Source organism: Ciona robusta, chromosome 9 (genome assembly GCF_009617815.1).
Source record: "Ciona robusta chromosome 9, ASM961781v2".
Lineage (NCBI taxonomy): Eukaryota > Metazoa > Chordata > Ascidiacea > Phlebobranchia > Cionidae > Ciona > Ciona robusta.
In genome coordinates this window covers 6,763,853-6,783,897 of record NC_143243.1, presented here as the reverse complement: position 1 = coordinate 6,783,897, position 20,045 = coordinate 6,763,853, and the positions used below count along the sequence as shown (strand labels likewise).

At 35.5% G+C, this 20,045-nt stretch overlaps 6 protein-coding genes across 10 annotated transcripts; 4 read left to right on the top strand and 2 right to left on the bottom strand.

Annotated features, from left to right (window-relative positions):
• The first annotated feature begins 35 nt into the window (after positions 1–35).
• On the top strand, positions 36–8,762 carry LOC149731754 (NACHT, LRR and PYD domains-containing protein 5-like). Of its 5 annotated transcripts, XM_089884255.1 has the most exons (17): positions 36–315; positions 548–604; positions 887–939; positions 1,416–1,452; positions 1,523–1,576; positions 1,882–1,937; positions 2,054–2,087; positions 2,148–2,201; positions 2,481–2,533; positions 2,763–3,030; positions 3,290–5,046; positions 5,318–5,482; positions 5,816–5,968; positions 6,527–6,688; positions 6,969–7,130; positions 7,405–7,563; positions 7,730–8,762. In XM_089884255.1, the coding sequence occupies exons 2-17, from the start codon at positions 580–582 to the stop codon at positions 7,790–7,792; spliced, it is 3,255 nt and encodes a 1,084-aa protein (XP_089740381.1). In that variant the 5' UTR covers positions 36–315; positions 548–579; the 3' UTR covers positions 7,793–8,762. The 5 variants fall into 5 exon arrangements, with proteins under 5 accessions (XP_089740381.1, XP_089740383.1, XP_089740382.1 ...); XM_089884257.1 differs by lacking the exon at positions 548–604; XM_089884256.1 differs by lacking the exon at positions 548–604 and having other exon boundaries at positions 36–319.
• Positions 8,628–11,004, bottom strand: LOC149731753 (p21-activated protein kinase-interacting protein 1-like). Its single transcript, XM_089884326.1, has 7 exons — positions 10,655–11,004; positions 10,191–10,317; positions 9,965–10,124; positions 9,620–9,848; positions 9,353–9,503; positions 9,019–9,138; positions 8,628–8,737 (listed from the first exon to the last, which is right to left on the bottom strand). Exons 1-7 carry the CDS (start codon positions 10,889–10,891, stop codon positions 8,679–8,681), a joined length of 1,083 nt encoding a protein of 360 aa, XP_089740452.1. The 5' UTR covers positions 10,892–11,004; the 3' UTR covers positions 8,628–8,678.
• Positions 11,005–11,254: 250 nt separating this feature from the next.
• LOC149731752 (dolichyldiphosphatase 1-like) lies at positions 11,255–14,286 on the top strand. Its single transcript, XM_089884347.1, has 6 exons — positions 11,255–11,455; positions 11,523–11,623; positions 12,045–12,226; positions 12,658–12,841; positions 13,227–13,354; positions 13,495–14,286. The coding sequence occupies exons 1-6, from the start codon at positions 11,392–11,394 to the stop codon at positions 13,532–13,534; spliced, it is 699 nt and encodes a 232-aa protein (XP_089740473.1). The 5' UTR covers positions 11,255–11,391; the 3' UTR covers positions 13,535–14,286.
• On the bottom strand, positions 14,107–15,209 carry LOC149731751 (large ribosomal subunit protein uL29-like). Its single transcript, XM_089884358.1, has 3 exons — positions 15,061–15,209; positions 14,627–14,845; positions 14,107–14,283 (listed from the first exon to the last, which is right to left on the bottom strand). The coding sequence occupies exons 1-3, from the start codon at positions 15,061–15,063 to the stop codon at positions 14,134–14,136; spliced, it is 372 nt and encodes a 123-aa protein (XP_089740484.1). The 5' UTR covers positions 15,064–15,209; the 3' UTR covers positions 14,107–14,133.
• A 167-nt stretch (positions 15,210–15,376) lies between these two features.
• On the top strand, positions 15,377–16,834 carry LOC149731750 (SAGA-associated factor 29-like). The gene is made up of 2 exons (XM_089884339.1): positions 15,377–15,401; positions 15,698–16,834. Exon 2 carries the CDS (start codon positions 15,702–15,704, stop codon positions 16,677–16,679), a length of 978 nt encoding a protein of 325 aa, XP_089740465.1. The 5' UTR covers positions 15,377–15,401; positions 15,698–15,701; the 3' UTR covers positions 16,680–16,834.
• Positions 16,835–16,906: 72 nt separating this feature from the next.
• Positions 16,907–18,463, top strand: LOC149731749 (actin-related protein 2/3 complex subunit 5-A-like). The gene is made up of 3 exons (XM_089884356.1): positions 16,907–17,117; positions 17,409–17,588; positions 17,849–18,463. The coding sequence occupies exons 1-3, from the start codon at positions 16,908–16,910 to the stop codon at positions 17,909–17,911; spliced, it is 453 nt and encodes a 150-aa protein (XP_089740482.1). The 5' UTR covers position 16,907; the 3' UTR covers positions 17,912–18,463.
• The last annotated feature ends 1,582 nt before the right edge of the window (positions 18,464–20,045 follow it).

Here is a 20,045-nt window from a genome sequence, read left to right as displayed (position 1 = left end):
GGTACCCCATGGCCTATTAATACTATTAAGTAGGCCCATAGGCTGAAAAAAGCTAAAATGCTTTCCTAGCTCTGTGTTTTACCGGGGAATTCCCAAATAATAAATACAGGGAATTTTAGTTTTTGGACATACGTTTTTGTTATTGGCACGAGACAGTGTTATTACTTGTTTGATAAAATTCTGTTAGGTTTAGGGTCAGGTACCTCCATTCCAGGACGTAATAATTTCGACAAATTAATTGACGCAGTCGGTGTACCCAGGACAAACCTAATAAACGAAACCCAACACGCCAAACAGGAAATGTGAATGTTTACCGTGAGTAAGTTAGCGGAAGTAATTAAACATTCAAAAGTTTCGATGAAGCATCCTGCGAATACGTAAAAATACAACGTCAATCTTGTCATTATAATAATACACATAGCAACTAGCATATAATGTATTTTACTATACAGTGGTCCCAGTCGTAACTTGCCATCAGAGACAACTACAGTGTCATTATATTATTGTTAGTTTAATTGGTTTATAACTTTTATATTTATTGTTGTAGGACCCTTATTGTAAATGTAGGGGCTTATAGTAATGGCGTCATCTCATGACTACAGAGGTTGGTTCTGTTGTGTTTACTGTTTATGTAAATTAAATGTACTATTAATACTTACAAATATTATGTAGATAATTATGTGGTGTGCAAAATCATAATAACACCCATTGTAGAATAACTAGTAGGGCCTGCCCCCCATAGCTATGTTTGAAATACAAAAAATCATGCAATATATGGTGAACTCCCACTAAGTTACTAAATTTTGATTCAAACAAGTTACTATGCAATTAGAGGGAAATACAGGCTGAAGTGAATGACTAATTGGTTGATTACAACTATTTTTAGATGATGCAACAATGAACAACCTCCCAAAAATTGCGTCAGATTCATCTCCCTTGGTAAGAGTTAAAAGGTTACATAAAATAATTCTACTTTAAATAAACAAATTATTAACAAGCCTACTGGTTATTCAAGTATTATATCAGAACCAAAGGATACCAAGTTCAATGCTCCACTAGTGTGTGTTTCCTAACATTTTATGCTTTAATCAGGTGGTCACTAGTGGATTTTGTAAACTGTCAGCCAGACAACATAAAATAAAAACAAAGTTACATGTGTGGTAACTCGTAACTATGTCATTATAGCCAGTGTAGATGCATTAACACTTGCGTATAAACAAGTTGCATCTATAGACTATAGGAAAACTACCAATAATGGTGTTTACTAATAATGCATCTACGAAACAAGTGAATGAATGTAACTTACTTTATCCTCGACAAGTTCTTTGATATTTTGCAAAGTAATGTACATTAACAAGTATCTAAATACTAATTAGTAACTACTCTAATACTTTATGATTGTTTATTTTCTACAGATTAGCAGGAGTGTCAAGTCATCGGATAATGAAACTGGTAACTATTAAAAAATAAAGTTAAATTGCTTCAGTTTACAAAACCCAAGTAATAATTTATCCCTTTATAGTTGTGAAGACTCCTGTTGGTTCAAGATTAGATGAACATGGAAGCAGTGAAACAGGTATTATTGCATGATACTTATTTAAACTTGCGTGTAACAGCTGTTATAACACAGGTGTTTTGTTTTATAATTCTCATGCCTACTGACCAGTTACTTGTTATCAATGTTTGTTTAATGTTTTGCCGAAGGACATTTACTCCAGCAATGGTAGTCGTATGAGTCGAGCATTGAACCTAGTATCTTTTGATTACCAGGCGAATGCCTAACCACCAAGCCACAACACTCTAATATTTACTTTTACAATCCATAATATTTTCTTAGATTGATTAAGTCAGAAACGTATTCACATTTTTATATCTTTGCAGCGGCTAAGACTCCAATTGCTTCAGTATTTGAGCAATGTCCAGAAGAAACAAGACAGGTAAATTTCAATACACATAGTAAGGTATGTAGTTCAAACAGGTATGAGTGTATTTAAACAAGATAGCTCATATGTAATATGATATTTCCAATTTGCTAACGAACATGCTTTTGCAGTTTACTCATGTTGTCAATAAAGAAGATTACACAGGTACGCCATGTATGGTAAAAAGGTTTAACTTTATCTTAATTTTCTACTTTATAACTTTAGAACCAAAACTACCTTACAGCCAAATGGAACATGCGCCCCTATCTGATATAACAGGTACGTTTGATATGTGTTACAGACTTGTATTGTAACATTATATTCCTTGTGAGTATGAACCTATGGAACAACATGTAGGCGGCAATATTTGCATTTTACATTCTTTATCATTTGGTTCCCATTTGGTACAAACTTTACCTAACTTTTGAACAAGTTTATTCATTATTCCCATGCTATATGTTTAACTGTAAATTGTTAAAGCACACTGATAGCCATTACTCCCCATATTAATAACGCATGTGTGTTATTAGTTTAGCACTGACTCATATTTTACCCCAGAACCAAAACTCCCCTACTCAATGAACAATGAGAATTCAAACCAGCGTCACTCAGTAAGCTATTGTTTCTCTAAAGGAATCAATTGTACATGTACAATAATTTGAAAATATAAATAAACTGAGACACCAAGTACTTTTTTTAACATAGTGACAATACAATGGTATTCACATTTTAGCAAATTGTTTGTTAAAAGCTACTTTATCGATAAAAGACCAATGTATTATGATTATTATTTATTTAAAAATCCTATCACGAGACCTTTAGTTTCTATTATTGTTAAAGATTGGAAGCTTTGGTTGTATGGCACAGGATGTGACTCAACTCAAGGGATTCTACGGAAACAACAGCAGTGGTGCAACTGATGACGTTGCATTTAACTCACAACCTGCGGCCCAAGGGAATAATTTTCATGACGTGCACGTTAATGGGAACGAATGTTCAGAATCAACTCATGAGCCGAAAATAAGTCGACAGATCACCATAAACACAAGTGGTGACACACACATATATACTCTAACGAATGATGGCAAACCGGAGAAACAGAGAATAAGTAAGAATAAAGCTTTGTAGATTTTTATGTTCTGGTTGAATATCTATAAAGCCAATGGCTTTATTTCATTGTGTTTGATTCGTAATCTAATACATTGAAGTAGAAAGCTTGCTGGGAAGATTAGAAAACAATTCAAAATGTGTTTATTGATTGTTGACTAAATACTTTTTTAAACAGATGTTATAATAATTACTACTTGTCTTAAACTTTGGTATTTTGTACCAATGTTTAATACTTTAACAATAACTTTATTTTAAAGCTACAGATTTGCAAAGAAGGTTGCGAGAACAGGCACAGGTGTTTGCGGGGCATTTTAAGTCCCCGGTTGAGCTACAGAAAGCTTTGAAGTATGTTTCTCTTGAGGTGTCTACAACGTTTCAAAGAGCGAGTCTTGACTTAAAAGATGCCGCCCACCCCTCACGTAAAGCGCTTGAGAAAATGTTTGAGAGACCTCACGGTGATGTAGTTATTGATGATCTGTTTAAGAAAGCAGAAGAATCAGCCATGCGTGATGCACAACGTGTTGGCGCTGCTGCTCACAATTACATTAAGAAGCACGGGCATACACTGGGGGTGGTAGGACACCCTGGGATTGGGAAGACAACACTTTCACAAATTTTGACCCAGAAGGTATTGCAAGGGACAATGTGTCCGGAAGTGGAATATTTAGTTGTTATCAAGGTAAATTCCCTGGATCTAAAGAGGAAGTACAACAATGCTCTTGAGTTTCTGCTGACCAGCTGTCTACCAGATTTCCAGCATTCGCAAGAAGTTGATCGACTCTTACTCGAGGAGCTCCAAAACAATCCCAAAGTCATGATCATTATCGATGGCATTGATGAAGCCAATGTATCTCTCTCTTCCGAAGTTGGCAACTGCAACCTGTATGGCCGACACACAGGCGAAGTTATTCTGAAGAACATACTTCAAGGAAATTTCTTTCCATTTGCCTACAAAGTGGTGGTCGGGCGGGTCAGGCAGTTTTTTCAGCTGTCTCCCAATTACCGGCCAAAATTTGTGCTTGAGGTAAATGGGTTTACTTTGGATTCACAGAAAGACATCTGCCATCAAATTTGTGGCCTCCAGGCTGCTGCGGTTATACAATACCTCCATGAGCATCCAAACATTGCTTCATACTGTTATGTTCCTGTTAACTGCATTATTACAATGGAGACACTGCGTAGGAGTCTGTTGAGCACAGAACAACTTCATATTCAATCAACCACCCACGTTTTTACCATCTCCTTCAAAACGTACCTGGACTCTGATCACATCCAACCCAGTGGAGACGTCCGACAGTCGAGTTACATTGCTCACCTTGCGTGGAACGGATTTATTGAGAGGAAATACATCTTCAGCTGTGAGGATTATGGAAGGGTGGATCTCTCTGAGGAAAGTGCGAATGCATTTTTGAGTATTCATGTTGATAACAAACAAATCCGGTCACGGCATCAGTTGGATTCACCGAGCTGCTTCTCCCATCTCACCCTCCAGGAATATCACGCAGCTCGCTTCGGTATTCTTTACATGCCAGTAGACGAATTCAAGAAACACGAGGAAACGTTCTGTTCAGCACATGGGATCGTTGTTACACAATTCATGTTTGGCATGTGCAACAGAACTGTATTTGATGAAGTAAGCCAAATACCATCCTACCATCAAGTCACTGATTATGAAGCCAAAAAGAAGATTCTGATTGAAATGGCGATGTCCAATTTTCAACAAGTTTTTGTGAACGACAGCGTTGAAACTCCTAAGCTACTACAGGTCTGCGGTTGGTTGTACGAAGCCAACAACCCAGAAATCACCAGCGCAGTTTGTTCTACAACCATCCCCGATTCATTGAACATATCGGGCTTACTCTTGCCCAGTGATGCCGCAAGCTTGGCTTTCTTTCTGCAAAACCTATATGGAACACACAAGCTCAATTTGGGAACTGAGTTCTCTAACATCAGATTTGGTGACAACGCTCTAAGCACGTTGTTAAATGGCATAAAGGAATGTAGAAACATCAAAGTAAGTTTTGTTATTGAATTTTTTGTGGTCTCTTAATAAGTTTGTAATTAAAGTTAAAACATATAGTAGGGTGGGGGAAGATTGGGCACTTTTTTATTCTATTTTCTAGTTCCATTTGGTAGTAAACTAAGAACATTCAAAGAATTATAAAACCGTAGCTTCACGATTCCTACAGACCTTTGGTAATTGTTTTAAACACAATCAGGATTTTTAGATATAATGTGCTAAAGCTTCTGTGTTCCCCATCCAACTATATCACCTCCTTTACAAGGTGAGCCAGTTCCATGCGAGTAAATCGCCAGTAACTGACGCTGTGGTGAAAGATCTTAATGAATGTATTGCTGGTGGATTAGATGCGTTGACGCTTGAACTATGGGATCTGTCGGATAACCATCTTCAAAGTTTAACAGAAGCAATCACTAAATCCCAAAATAAGGTAAATGTTTTGAAAATAAATTGACAGCAAATCCTTGCAAATTATTCCGGACCCGCTGAAATAAAAAAAACTTTAGAAGTAAAGGACAATACAAAACAAAACGCGCACTGCGGATAAACTTTATCCACCAATATTTTACTTGTGTTTGATAACTGCATCCTCTATTCCTAATTACACCAATCTTCATTATCGTATGTGAATAGATGAAAAGGATTTATGTTTTGTAGTTTATACCTTTGTGCTTTTATTGCTTAAATGAATTAATTGAAAACGATAGACCTATATCATAAAAACACAACATCAGCAATTTAATTTATAATTCTCTTTCTCCAGATCCCAGCTGTCAATTTCAGCCACACCAAAATAAGTGAAACTGGTGCCAAACACTTTGCAAAGTGTATTTCCAACATTGAGGGTGCTAAACTAATCGGTTGTGACATTAATGGTGTAGGAGCTGGCTATCTGGCAGAAGGTCTTCGGTGTCCTGTAAGTTGACATTGTATATAGTGTTGTTATTTGTAATGTGTTGGTTTAAGCAAACAGATTGCATTACTGGCTTTAAGGTTTAATAAATTATAACTTCGGTGACTGTATTATACATACAGTACTTTTCCATTTTACTTCGTGATCCTGCAGCATGATTTGTTATTGGACTTGAGATTTAGGTCAGAGTTGACATGCGAAAGTTTCAAGGTCACTCAGTTCAAAAAGAGGTTGACACAAGAAGCACATAAGTGTAATGAAACCAAAAACCCCACAAGGCTTAGGTTATATACTCATAAAATAAAACGTGGAAAACATATATAAAGAACAATGGGGACAAAGTTAAGGAGTTAAAAGGGGACAGAAGCATACAACTTCAAGGGGACAACATATAGACAACTTTGGATTTTATAGGGGACAACAAAATGGTTTGAGAAGTAATGAGAGATTAACAGGAAACAGCATGGATCTCATCAGATGTTTAAGCCTGCTACTACAATTATAAAATTATTTTTTAAACTATCACTTTTAATTTTAATCAATGTTTTTGTTATTGTCCAGATATCGTCTTTGAACCTACAAGACAATCCTATTGGTGATCTCGGAGCCTCCAAACTCGCTCCCCATCTGGATCACTTTAAGGAGTTGTTGTTAGAAAGATGTGGCATCGGTCCAAAAGGGGCAGAGACTTTTGGAGATTATGCAGCTAATTTGCATACACCTGTGAGATTTATTTGAAACCATAAGCTTTAACATAACACTCCCCTTCCGTATTGCTTCACTTTTTAGCTTATTATCACGACTGTTTTTTTTTTATTTATCAAAGGGTGGGTTATAACTTTTAAGGAAGTGCCTCCTTCTAGGAAATAAAACAACCTCTAAAAAATGTAAAATCGAATCACTTCAGTAAAAAATCCTAAGTGCAGCAAAGCATGAGATTTTCCCGTTTGATAATGTGTCTCTTAACTTTGACTGTTTCTAATTCTCTTAAATATATTTTTAGATGGAACACTTCAACATCAGTTGTAACAAGATACAAGATGAAGGGTTGAGTAAACTTCTTGATGGTCTTTCAAACATGAGGAAAGTTGGTTTGTGGGATTGTGGTTTCACTGAAGTTGGTGCCACCGAACTTGGGCAAGCTTTGCAGAAACTCAACGTTCCAGTGAGTTTTATGTTTAACTATTACAATTTATGTGTTTGTATAAAGAATGAATATAATCTATTTATCCTTGCATAGGACATAGACATTCATTGTTAGGTGGGTGTCCTGTTTTTTACACCTTGTGCTTGCTTATGAGTTACCATGTATTTAAGTTTGCTGGTTTTTATTTCATGTTATCAGCATAAAATTGCCAACAATTTACAACTACGCTGGTAATTACCAACTCAGTGTCCAGAACTGAAAACTTAAACTAAAAATGAACATTAATTTTCAGCTTGAATCCATCAACATTGGCGCAAACAAAATTGGAAACGGAGCAACTGCGTTGGCTCATGGTTTATGCGGTGTCCGCTCCTTGAACTTGAGTCAATCAAACATTCCCGAGCACAAAATCAAGTTTATTAAAGAGAAATATCAAGCCTTGCCATCACCGGTGAGCATAATGTATTGGTGATCTTGTTTTGCTAAGTTTTTAACTTTCTGTTTGTTAAGTTCACCAACCACGTATATATTAGTTTCTGTTACTTCTGCTACCAGGCATATTGTAAATAATAATTTGTAAAGTTACTTATGGTACATGGTTACTTTTAATTTTGTAGAAACCGAAAATAGAAGGGATTGGATCAATGCCAAGTTCCAACACCCGATGTGTCATGCAATAATACTACAAAACACAATGAATATTTTACCTAAGTATTTTACACACGTTATAAATAATTAATGTTCACATACATTTGCATTGCCACAAACCCACAGTTGTATTTTATCTATTTATTCACACTTAAAATTTGCATGCGGCCAACCACCTTACAGTAGATTCTTCTTCTTTAAACAGCAACAATACAATAACATTATCGTGTTTTTTTAAAAATAGTCTCAAAAATTGTTGCTTTACTTCTATTTAATCAAAATTAGCATGAGATAGACTTTATATACCTGTTTGTGTTTGTCCTAATATGGTTTTTAACAACATGGAACAATTATTTAATCTACCTTTGGTTTAGATATTTAGATGTTTTTAATGATTTCTAAAAGATATCACATCTTTTTGTTTATTCACTTTAAATTGATGTATCATTATAAATTGATGTGTACAAACTGTATAATCGTAGTTTTATCTTTATTTGCTTCCGGACTGTGATAACGTTAGATTGCAATGTGTTATGTTTTAATAGTTCCATAAGCTAAGCTTGTTTTCTGCAATACAACAAAGTTTTCCTACCCAATTAAAAATTGGATTAAATTTGCATATACTAGTTATTATTTTGTGTATTTGTTTTGGATAATTCATGATGCGTCACACCGGATTTTTCCCAGGTGCATATTTATTATGGTTTAAAATGTACAGCATAAGATAGGTGTAAATAAACCTATACAGCCAGCCTTATTTTTTTAGGTAATATTTAAAGGGGTTTAAATTTTCCAATACTTTTGTTACACAACCATTTTTAACCATCTACTGAGAAACCACTGTTCAAATAAAATAATCACCCCAAATATATAAACACAGATTTATTGACAAACACATTGCCACAACTTGCTTCAATATCAGCTTGGATTCCGCTTTGCCGAATTTTTTCGCTTTCTTCTTCTTTTTGCTGTTTTCTCTAAATAAACATGTGATGTTTAAAACGTTTGTATTGTTTTTTAATCAGCAACTCCGGCGCTGCGAAACAGTTAATTAGCATGTCTGCCTCTAACGCAGAAGTTATGGGTTCAACTTCAAGGTTTGCCGCTGCTATCATTGTGGGCGTGAGTGTCCTTGGGCAAACATTTAACGACGATTGCTCCAACCAAGTGGTCACTAATGTCTTGTCTAAATTGTCAGCTATACAATAATCATTACCACACAAGCATACAGAAAGTTACATCCATTCACTCAACTTACTTTCTGTAGCTGATTCACTTGTGTCTAAACTTTCAGTTGACGCAGGAAGTCTTGGTTCAGTTTTCGGCCACACTGTAACGCAGGTCAGTCTAGCTCCTGTGGGTATGGTCAGCAAGCAGTCTATAGATACAAGGGTTAATATTAGTTTGCATCCATTTGAATGTAACTTGCTTTATCCTTGCATGGCCAGAAAACGGCAGACGTTATAACACAAGTGTTCAGTTTCATATACCTCGTGTCAGCTTACGAGTTAACAAGTATGTAACTTAGTGGGTGATTTATGGTCAATTACGTTAAAAACAAAGACATAGCAGCATTGAAACTGTATGCTTACTTGGTGTTTTTTCTTGATCAAGTTCAGAGTTTGAAACATCCCATACTTTAACACATTCATCGGAAGAAGCTGTCACTAGCCATGTTCCATTAAGTATAATGTCTTCTGGGGTGACCATTGGGCTAACGCATTTGACTCTGTTCTCATGTGCCTGAATATATAAATAAGTTATTCATCTTTGCGTGGCAGGGGTTTCATACACCTCCTTTACAAGTTACAACAAATATTTTAATAGGTTGTAAACCAGACAATAGACACAATACAAACCTTGTAGCTTAAAAGCTTTTTTCCAGATGGTATTTCGTAAAGTGATATATTTCCACCATTATCGCCCACCACAATTCGATTCATTTGAGTTTGATTAAGTGGTAGAAACTCAATGGTAAGAACTGGGATATCAAAGTCACATTCACACACACATTCGGCATTCTCAAGTTCAAATATATTCAGCTGTTTAGGAGAAGCAGAAATGTAATATTTTCCATCCGGAGACCACCTGTAAAGTTGTATATAAGACATTGTTGATTAGTTTGTTACATTATGTTTTCATAAACAGAATTCAAGCATATCTTAGATAGGTCAATGGTGTAGTATGTTTATTCTTATATTCACCTTATAAATTCAATTTTGCTTTCTTTCTTTATATTTTTAACATACACAGATCTGCCTGTGAGTAAATTCCATGTCCTTAGTGTTCCATCTTTTGGCGAAACTGACATCCCAAGTTTCCCGGATGGGTGAACAGCTAGTGACGTAACTGGGCCTTTATGACCTGTAGTTGGATGAAAGGTGTTACATGATCTGCTGTGATGTATAATAGCAGTTAAACTAAACATGCCTTTTAATGACTTTATCATGTTTCCTGATGGTTGAGCCTCCCAAACAGATATTGTTCCATCATCACTGCAACTTATAAGACGCTGCTTATCCGGGAAAATAACTTGATTAACTGGTCCTTCATGACCCTGTTTAAAACAAATATGTGTTATAGAATGCAATAAGAGGTTTTACCCCAGGTGTATCCGCGTTAAACGTTACACATTATGCAGATTTGCATTGGGATTTTTGCAGTATTTTTGTTTGCCAATCGTTGGTGTATATTCCTGTTCAAAAAAGTGAACGATCATCAATGACAGTATGCACTAATTCTATCATAGAACAATATTATGAATGGACAGTTTTCGTACTTAGTACTATCTCTGAATCGCTGCAGTCAATTCTGTGGCTAATCCAAAATATATGACAACCTTATAGTAATGATAACGAGCCATTAAGGGTTAAATATAAAGTTACATCGCCAACCTGTAAGAATCCAAGCTCTTTCCCTTCGTTTAAATCGTACAAACAAATCGTTTCGTCAGTGGAACCAGCTGCAACATACGATTTCCCAGATGTCAAACATTTAATGCAACCTGTTTGTGCATGATCTGTAAAGCTTGTTTCGTATGTCAGCGTCAAATCTTCGTCCTCCCCTTTTTTTATGTTTACAGTATATCCGATCACTAATTGTTCGTAGCACCCGACAACGATTTTAAACATTGTTTCCACCAACCTTTCTAAGTATTCGTATCACGCTTATTAGATCTAACTGTTCAATCTATAAACAAAGAAATTATTGTTTAATTTGGTGTCTTAACTTTTGCTGTAATCGCTAATAGTGGACCAATGCAGGATAAAATGTAAACAATAGTGCTCTGCTACATAACACATGTGAGTTAGGTAATGTCTACAATCTTTAATTACGAACCAGTATCACTTATAAATTGAGACTTTTCTTGTTTTTAACTAAACAATTTGTTTAAATGATGAATCTGAAAAAGTTTAATTCAATATAATTAACCAGTAATGACGAATAATCGGGTTTTTATTTTGTTTAATTTTGAGACCTTACCTAAATATGCAAGTTGGCATTCCGCCACATAAGAAATTTCAGAAAGTCGATTTCGAGTTTCTCTTGTTTGTTTGGTTCTATAGTTTGTAGTAGGCGGCAAATGGTTTTGGTATTTGCAATATTAAAGTTTAACTTTTGATCAGTAAAGATGTCAAACTTCTTAGACATCGTTTGGACCCCTGTGTCATTTACGCATGTTGAATATGAAAAAGGTAGTGTCATATTTTCTATACAATTCGTTTTAAAAATTGCATTTCACATCATAATATATATTTGCAGGCGACCAATTTGGAAAGTTTCTCGCATGGACCAGTCTTTTTCCGTTTGTTGTTTTAAGTGGGTTTCTCACACATATTTATTTTAGAAGAGAAATTCACACAGTAAGTTGAACCTTTAATTTTCTCATTACAAATGTTGCTTTCTGATGATGCAATACCTTATTGTTATTAATTTAATATCCCCGCTAGTTTTGTATTTGTTGCATACAGGTTTTTAATGTAAAACTCTTTATATCGTACTTAACATGACAATGATGTAGCGAAGGCAATTTATTTTCATTGTTTATTATAGAAATATAGAAATAAAAGTACTTTTTATACATACATGTACCTAACTTCAATAAATGTGGGACAAATAATTTACCGTAACATGTATAATGTATTTTCTTACGGCGCCATGGCACAGTTGGTTAGCGCACATGCCTCTAACGTATTAGCAGTAATAAACAGTCGTGTTATATTACCGTCTGCCGTTTTCTAGCCACGCGAGGATAAAGCAAGTTACACTCTTTCTTTCTTTTAGATTGTCTTTTTTATTGGAATATTTCTTAATGAAATGGTGAACTACATTGTAAAACACATAGTACAAGAACCTCGTCCAGATTCTGGGCACACCACCTTAAACGTGAAGCATGGTTGGCCTTCATCGCATTCACAATTCTCATGGTTTTTCTTCACATACCTAATCCTGTTTATTTACATTAGGTAATTATGTATAATGTCCATAGGCACTTGCCATTATTTATATTGTGTCTATACGCATTGGTTTTTAATACAAATGTAAGTTTTCTTAGGCAGCAGGCAGCAGCCAGTATAGCATTATTGCAGTGCCAATATGTTGTTTGATACAAATAATTTTCAGCACTGTATCACATCTATAAATAGTTGATATTCTAAGTTTAAACTTGCAAGACACTTAACGACAATTGCTCCAACCCAGTGTTCACTAATGGGTTTCCAAATTATCAGCCATACATAAAAAAATGAAAAAAATTCCCAAAAAACAAATTATCACTCACAAAGTAACATACATGGTAACTCGTAAGCTGGCACAAGGTGTTAAACCCATGTGATAACGACTGTCGTTTTCTGGCCCCGCAAGGATAAAGTAAGTTTCATTCACTTATTCAATCCAGATCTCATAACAACAACACAACTTTGGATCTAATGTGGAAACATTGTATGTCTGCCCTGTGCGTTATTGCTGGGTGTGTGGTCTCATACAGCAGGGTGTATCTTCTCTATCATACTGTCAATCAAATTGTGTGGGGTTGCATATTTGGTACCATGCTTGGCCTCTCCTGGTTTGCTGTAGCACAGGTAGCATATTCGGTTAATTGGTGAATTTCTTATTTTTTGGATTTTGATTTTTGTTTACATGTATTCCTAATATTAAATTTCTTATTACTTAAAAGTAGCAAGGATTTTAAACTTTCCCTTTCTTATCCCGCTTGATTTCAAATAGCTAAAACTACACATGGTGCAAATTGTTCAAAATCCTCATTAATTTGTAGATTCATGCTTATATTGTTGGTTACATTTGATTTGAACTATACGTAATTTTTATTTTTTTTGCAGGTATAAATAACAAATTAAAAAAGGAGTAACTAAAGTCTGTTGAAAAAAATCTACAAAAGAGACCCAATGCAGGAAGCATATCTTGCACCTTCTTTTGTACTAATTCAATATTTCACCTTTGTTTCAGATTCTTCTTACTCCTTTCTTCCCATTTGTTGTAACATGGAGAGTTTGTGAATTTTTTATGATAAGAGATTCAACACTAATTCCAAATATTATGTGGTTTGAATACACAACCTCAAGACAAGAATCACGGTAACAACTCTTGCCTTCTTATTTGTCTTGTTAAAATACATTAAGCTGTTTAAGCAACAAACTAGTAATAACTCACATTAAGCCAAGTAACATATGTTTGGGTGCAAATGCATCACTTTTAATATCTTGTTTTCTTATAGTTCACGTTCAAGAAAAATGTCAAGCAACAAGCTTCAGTGAAAAAGTGCAACATTTTCCCAAAGAGACAATGTTTATGCATTTATTTTAGCTGAAGAACTGGTGGATTGATTGACTCCTTTTCTTGCACATTTATCAGTGATTTTATTTAGTACCTGACCAAGCGAAAAATTTATTGACAATTTGCGATTGCCATATTTATGTTGTTGGTGCTATATTGAACATGCAACGTATCACCAAACTGTAAACTAGGAATACAGATGTAATTTGTGTTGTGCACTTAATGTTCAAACTTTTGCTGAAATGCTGTGTGGTGTAAGTGAGTTGTTTCATTTTTTTTCACTGTACTTATTCTTGGGCACCTTTTCAAATTTATTGATCAACTCTACCCATCATGCTAAATTAACGTAATTCCTATTCGCTGGTCGGTTTTTCCAACATTAACACCAAACTTGACAGCTACCAACTTACTACTATTAACTACTTTTAAACTGGCTTTACTAAAATACGTCGAAACACTTTACATTTATTAGTTCAACATTCTGTTTTGACATAAAAAAGGTAATTGATCTAATATAACAAACCCTTTCTGTTAGACAATTAAACACAGCACGTATATCCCGAAATGGTTTATTAGAACCTTATGCCTTGATTGCAAACTGTCGCTGTGGGTAGAGTCTTGCTTTTTTCAAAGCTTTTACGGATTTTAAACTTTCTTCATGTTTGTTTAAACGACGACGCAGGGCTCTGGTCTTTTTCGGTCGTAAATCCTTAGGCTTATGTTTCTTTCCCTGCATGAAACAGATATTTGTTCTTATAGATGTCTCTAAAATATGCACCAGCGAACAGCATGGTTTTTGTGGTAACTAATGAAAACCCTAGGCCCTAGTTGTTTCTTTTATTTAGTGATATGTATAGCATATATATAAGCTCAAGCTGGTCACGCTTATTTTACCTGTACAGGTAAGCTTTGTAAATAGGATTTGTGCACTCTTTAGAGACACTATCTGTTACGCATTCAGCAAAATCTCTAATTTAGTAGCAGGCATGATAACCAACAAAATATTATTGAAAAAATAATGCAATATTAACCACATACTAAATGCACAATAGATTAGATTATCAATGGCTTACCTTAAACAATTTCCTCAAGTTATCCTTTTGAGTCTGGTTAATGACCGTGAGGACACGAGCGATGCTTTTGCGGACCAAGCATATTTTTGAGAGCTTTGATGCGGCTCCTCCGGTCACTTTCGCAACCCGCAGGGTAGATAATTCCTGCTTGAAGTCGTTTAGCTGCTTAAGCAGCTCGTCCTTCGACTTTCCACGCAGTTCCTTGGCTTTGATACGAGCCTGTGGGTACAACAGTTTAAACTATCTGCTAAAAATGTCTGTTTTAAATATTAACCACTACTGCTAAGCCGTAAAATTACGTTTTTCTAACAAATTGCTGTGCTATATTAGTTTTTACTGACACATCCATTAGCATAGAAGGATATTTCGTTCGAAAACTTTGACATATGACCATAATAACATAGATTAACAACGATAACTTATACAAAACACACCATTTCAAGACTTCAATTCAAAAGGAGCCAAGGTTCCAAACCTCGCCAACAAACCAATGAATCCGCAACAGTGTTTCCTTTTTATAAACGTTCTTAAATAACGTGCCTATTTTTCCAATTCAGATATCTTTTATTTAATTTGTTATTTGAAAATATTTGAATAATATGGTCTGTAAACTTTCGAGACGTTTTAGATTGTTCAAAAATCGAAAAAGGGTATTACATTTTTTAGAGCGATACACGAAATATTCCATCGGCAACACTACAACCACCCTCTGCTGCCTCCTAGATATCTTAGATATTGTTTGCTATTTCCTTCAGCAGACGCAGGTGACGATAGGGTGTGTTAAGTTAAATACGTTGGCATTTTGAAGTGCTAAAAATACATATTTGGGAGAATTGTAGCATGTTGTAACAACGTAACTTACTTTTTAGTGTAATTAATACTGTTTTATGTTTAAATTTAATAGTATACTAGTGTAATATCGGACGATCTGTATCGTAACGTAACCTTTAATGTACACGTCAATACATTTTGAGTTGTATATATATATAATGGTCAGCAGACAGCAATCGTTATATATTTTTTTAATTTAAGCTAAACAATGTTTTAATATATTACCATATTTATATGTAGAATCATGTTAAGACGGGTGAAGCAGGATGGTAGTGGAGGTTCACCTACTTCTGCAACTGCCTCTGTCTCTTCTAATACCAACAACAATCAATTGACGTTTGTAGAATGCGAAAACCGAGTGCAAGAACTCCTGTCTGAACTTCATGATATAATAAAAGACACTCAAAAACAAAGAGAAGAAGGCAATAATAATTTGGAAACTATTGGAAAGACGCATGAAAAAATGCAAGGGGAGGCAAAGCTTTCGACGTATTTTAAGCAAAAGTTAAGGAACCTGTACAGTGTGGCTCTTGATGATGCAGATGTAGAATGTGATCTTCTAAAGAAGGGACTTGATATTATTGCCAAAATCAAAGCTCTTCAGGAAGAAAAGCGAATTGCCGCAAGATTATCAAGTTATAACCCACTGGATGATCAACCAAGGAAAAGTATGAGGCGTGGTGTATTGATGAGCATGCTGCAGAAATCCGCACAAACACTGCCGCTATGGATTGGAAAGCCAAATGAAAAAGTTCCCCCATTATGTGGTGCTGTCAGTGCTGGACCTGACTACATCGCGAAGCCAGGAGACAAAGTGGCAGCGAGAGTTAGAACAGATGAAGCAGAAGAGCAATGGATATTAGCTGAAGTTGTCTCATTTAACTCTTCTTTGCAAAAGTATGAAGTTGATGATATAGATGAAGAAGGGAGGGAGCATCATGTGTTGAGCAAAAGAAGGGTTGTTCCTCTGGCTCAATGGAAAGCAAATCCTGAGACGGATCCGGAGGCATTGTTCCCTAAAGGAGCTCTTGTCATGGCACTCTACCCGCAAACAACATGTTTTTATCGAGCAGTAATCAGTAAACAACCAACCACAGCTCATGAGGATTATTCAGTTTTATTTGAAGATAATTCATACGCAGATGGTTATTCACCTGCTTTGAGAGTTGCACAGAAATATCTGGTTGTACCTAAAGAAATGAGAGAACTGAAACGAAGATAAAAACTTTTTAACTTGTTTATTATGTATTCATATTTGTTTCTTATACGCTGCTACAGAATATCTATGTAATAGTCCAACTGTTTAATATTCATGCTTATTATTATTTTCAATGACATCTACTTGCCAAAGTTACATTTACATTGTTTATTTTCAGACGTTTGTCTGCTTTTGAAACTTGCTTAAGAGCTACTAGTCAATTTCTGTCTCTGTGTTTTCTGCCGGAAGAAAATGTCGAAAAACACGAGCTCGAATGCTTTCCGGAGGATTGATGTTGATCAATATGACGAGGAGAAGTTTATGGATGACCAGACAGACCAGGGAGACACAGGTCCTGACGCAAATAATGTTAATAATCTTCTCATGGGAGGAAAGGCTGTGGATGCATTGAAGGCTTGTCTGCAGAATCCACCAGTGCGAACCAAAGATGCAAGTGTTAAGGTATGTTGGTAACCCACAAGTCAGTAGGTATTGTGCAAATATTTCTGTTTTTCCGGAGCAATTTATCCACATGTGTATTCAGGGGTTATCAAAATATGTAATTAGGCTCTTTGAAAAATAAAGAGTTCTGTACATAAGTGCTTCTGTTTTGGAAAACCATGAGGATCTCTATACCATATATATATGTACCAAGACTAAATTAACAAAAAAAAAAAAAAAAAACATTTCGGCCACAAATAGTTTAGGAGACTTTAATCTATTTTAAGGTAACCATCCCATACATTGTTGTAGGAAAAAGCAACTCTTCTGTTTGTTCGTGTTATTTCCACGATAAAAGCGAGCGAAATTTCTGGTGCATTGCAATCATTAAGTGTTGAAGAAGTGGACACGATCATGAAATATATTTACAAAGGATTTTCTCTCGGCCTGGATGGCCAGCAATGTGGGTATCTTCTATCTTGGCATGAAAAGGTAAGTTTCTACTGTATGTTTCTATGCAACTCAATAACTTTTGCTACAACCATAAACCAGGTGCTTGGGCACCGCTTGGTGGTTGCTAAACCATGGGTAAATTAAACACTAGTGGTGGTAGAGGGCTACTGGCTGAGAATATGTGTAAGATTTTCCACAATCCACATGCAGTAACTTAAATTCTTTAATATTTGTAGGAGTTTTTTTCAAGTGTTGTTACATATGTACCATTATCAGAAACAATTTTGTTTTATTCCCAGGTTGCTGCCAAAGGAGGCATGGGGTGTATTATCCGAGTTTTATCGGACAGAAAGCGGCTTTAGAAGATGGTCTGTTACAACTATATTCGATATATCTTTATACTCTTACTGCTCGGTGCAAACAGCACTTTTTAATTTACGTCTATTGTGTTTTGCCAGGAGCTCTTGAGGGCCTTTTCTTGACTATTCAAATCAAAATTTAAAGTGGATGCTTTCAAGTGCAGTCTCTAGCATGCAGTTGTCAAGTGATTGTAAAATCCACTTACCAGAGTTTCCTTAAAGCTGATATAAGCATTGTGACTAAAATATACCAAGTACCCTGTCTTTTGCGCGCCGTTTCTCGTGCGCTCTTTCGCCCAAAATTTAACTCCTATTATCGAAGCACTTACCATCCTCTACTGCGCTCTATGCAGACCGCATGGAGCTTCATATGTGGTCGCCTTGATTATTTCAGGATCCACAACGAGTGGAAAGGTTCAAATCTGATAACTTCTCTTCCGCAAATAATATCTCTTGGTCAAGATTAATTGTCGTCTCATGTGACGTCACTATTGCTGCTGTAGCATCGATTATTTTTGAATCCAGTTTTAATACACGCATATACCCGGATACTAACCAAGCTATGCGCCGAGTTGTTATATATAGGTTATAGACTTGTTTACATTATATCGTTTTGATCAGCAGTGCATACTCTATCTTTGCTTTTTGTATGCTCATTATTTTAGAGATTCAATCTGTAAGCAGGTTAGAACAGTAAAGAAAAATAACCGCAATGTTGCAACAGTAAAAGATAACGTTTGGGTGTTAGTGAGAACTCGCTACGTTTGATTCGCACTTTACAGTGGTGTCGTAACATCGTAAGGGTATTCCTACTTTTTGACTCATCATATTACTGTAGGTTGGGGTAAGATGACACATGTTTATCGTCTCATTTCGTTGTAAACTGATGGAAATATTTACAGAACTACCACCGTATATCCTTAAAACTCTAAAATAGCGTTGTTAATTGTTATAACACAAACAAGGAAATATGAGATATTACATGCTGATGGTGTCCATTTTACCTTATAGTGCTATAAGCTATAGAAACCTATGTTTTGGCAGCATGTCTATGCCCAACTACACTTTCTGAGACGCATTTGTGCAGCTTATTTTTAAAGGGCTCAAGACGCCCCTTTATTTTCCGAACTTTTTAAATCAGATCGGCCAAAGATACTACACAGAGTCGAAAATCGTTTCACGAAAACAAACATTCTGAACGTCGATTGTACAAATGTTTGTTGATGGGCCATGAACACAGCCGTATTATCAGATTCAGGGCAAATCTCACCGCTAAGCAGAAACCGACCAGTTCAAACGAATTACTTACAAGCAAGACGAATATTACCCAAGTCTCTTATCTAGGTATAGAAACAGACTAACGAGGGTTTTTATTTTCTCATTGGAGACTTATAAAATACTAAATCAGATTTAGTAACGTTTTATTCATAGAACCGTATCGTAAAGAAACGAAAGTAATTCCGCAACCAAGTTGTAGCATTCCGTACGTCTTTTTTAAAGTTAGACGTAATTATATTTGGAGAAGAATTATAAATTCTTCAATTGCTAACCTATATCTATATTGGGATGTGGTATTCCTAATAAAACTGCCATCCCAGCCTTTGACTCAATTTAATAATGACGTTTAATATGACCTCGTAAAAAAGTTTTTTTTTAACTTCATGAACCGACACTTTATTAAAATGCCCGATAAAAGTGAAAGTTTACTTGTGGTAATAGATAACAATACAATGTAGGTCGGAAAAGCAGCGCACAAGGTTTTAATCCGTTTGGTTTCAACATAAAAACGAACTGGTTTGCTAACGAAACTTTATTTAGGCTGTATAACTACTATATATCTATATTAATATCTGTAAACTAAAGCGTCAATTGATTTTTTGGGGTTAGTCGTTGCACGGCTACAAGTTTCAACTGTGCGTGGTGTAAATACATTTGCCAGTTGTTATTCTAATTGAGGCTTTGGTCGGATGTGACCGCTTGTCGGTTACAATATCATTCATAAAAAGCATAAAAATAGGAGAAATGGTTGTTTTAGGTGTTCTACATAATTGCCTTGCCTATTTCTATTATATACATGCGTATAAAAGATTCTTGTTCAAAGCAAACGCTCTTGTATTTGCACTCGCAAGTAAATGCA

What these genes read in the sequence shown, in the direction of transcription:
- LOC149731751 (XM_089884358.1), bottom strand. An exon ending in ACTTGAGGAAATTGTTTAAG is followed by an intron (nt 14,284 to 14,626) that starts GTAAGCCATTGA and finishes TGTTTCATGCAG; the next exon opens with GGAAAGAAACATAAGCCTAA.
- LOC149731753 (XM_089884326.1), bottom strand. Translation starts at nt 10,891, where the DNA reads ATGTTTAAAATCGTTGTCGGGTGCTACGAACAATTAGTGATCGGATAT. An exon ending in AAGAGCTTGGATTCTTACAG is followed by an intron (nt 10,318 to 10,654) that starts GTTGGCGATGTA and finishes TGTTTTAAACAG; the next exon opens with GGTCATGAAGGACCAGTTAA. An exon ending in AAAAGCTTTTAAGCTACAAG is followed by an intron (nt 9,504 to 9,619) that starts GTTTGTATTGTG and finishes TTATATATTCAG; the next exon opens with GCACATGAGAACAGAGTCAA.
- LOC149731749 (XM_089884356.1), top strand. Translation starts at nt 16,908, where the DNA reads ATGTCGAAAAACACGAGCTCGAATGCTTTCCGGAGGATTGATGTTGAT. An exon ending in CCAAAGATGCAAGTGTTAAG is followed by an intron (nt 17,118 to 17,408) that starts GTATGTTGGTAA and finishes ACATTGTTGTAG; the next exon opens with GAAAAAGCAACTCTTCTGTT. An exon ending in TTCTATCTTGGCATGAAAAG is followed by an intron (nt 17,589 to 17,848) that starts GTAAGTTTCTAC and finishes TTTTATTCCCAG; the next exon opens with GTTGCTGCCAAAGGAGGCAT.
- LOC149731750 (XM_089884339.1), top strand. Translation starts at nt 15,702, where the DNA reads ATGTTAAGACGGGTGAAGCAGGATGGTAGTGGAGGTTCACCTACTTCT.
- LOC149731752 (XM_089884347.1), top strand. Translation starts at nt 11,392, where the DNA reads ATGTCAAACTTCTTAGACATCGTTTGGACCCCTGTGTCATTTACGCAT. An exon ending in GCATGTTGAATATGAAAAAG is followed by an intron (nt 11,456 to 11,522) that starts GTAGTGTCATAT and finishes ATATATTTGCAG; the next exon opens with GCGACCAATTTGGAAAGTTT. An exon ending in CCTGGTTTGCTGTAGCACAG is followed by an intron (nt 12,842 to 13,226) that starts GTAGCATATTCG and finishes CCTTTGTTTCAG; the next exon opens with ATTCTTCTTACTCCTTTCTT.
- LOC149731754 (XM_089884255.1), top strand. Translation starts at nt 580, where the DNA reads ATGGCGTCATCTCATGACTACAGAG. An exon ending in ATTCAAACCAGCGTCACTCA is followed by an intron (nt 2,534 to 2,762) that starts GTAAGCTATTGT and finishes TTATTGTTAAAG; the next exon opens with ATTGGAAGCTTTGGTTGTAT. An exon ending in CAGCTAATTTGCATACACCT is followed by an intron (nt 6,689 to 6,968) that starts GTGAGATTTATT and finishes ATATATTTTTAG; the next exon opens with ATGGAACACTTCAACATCAG.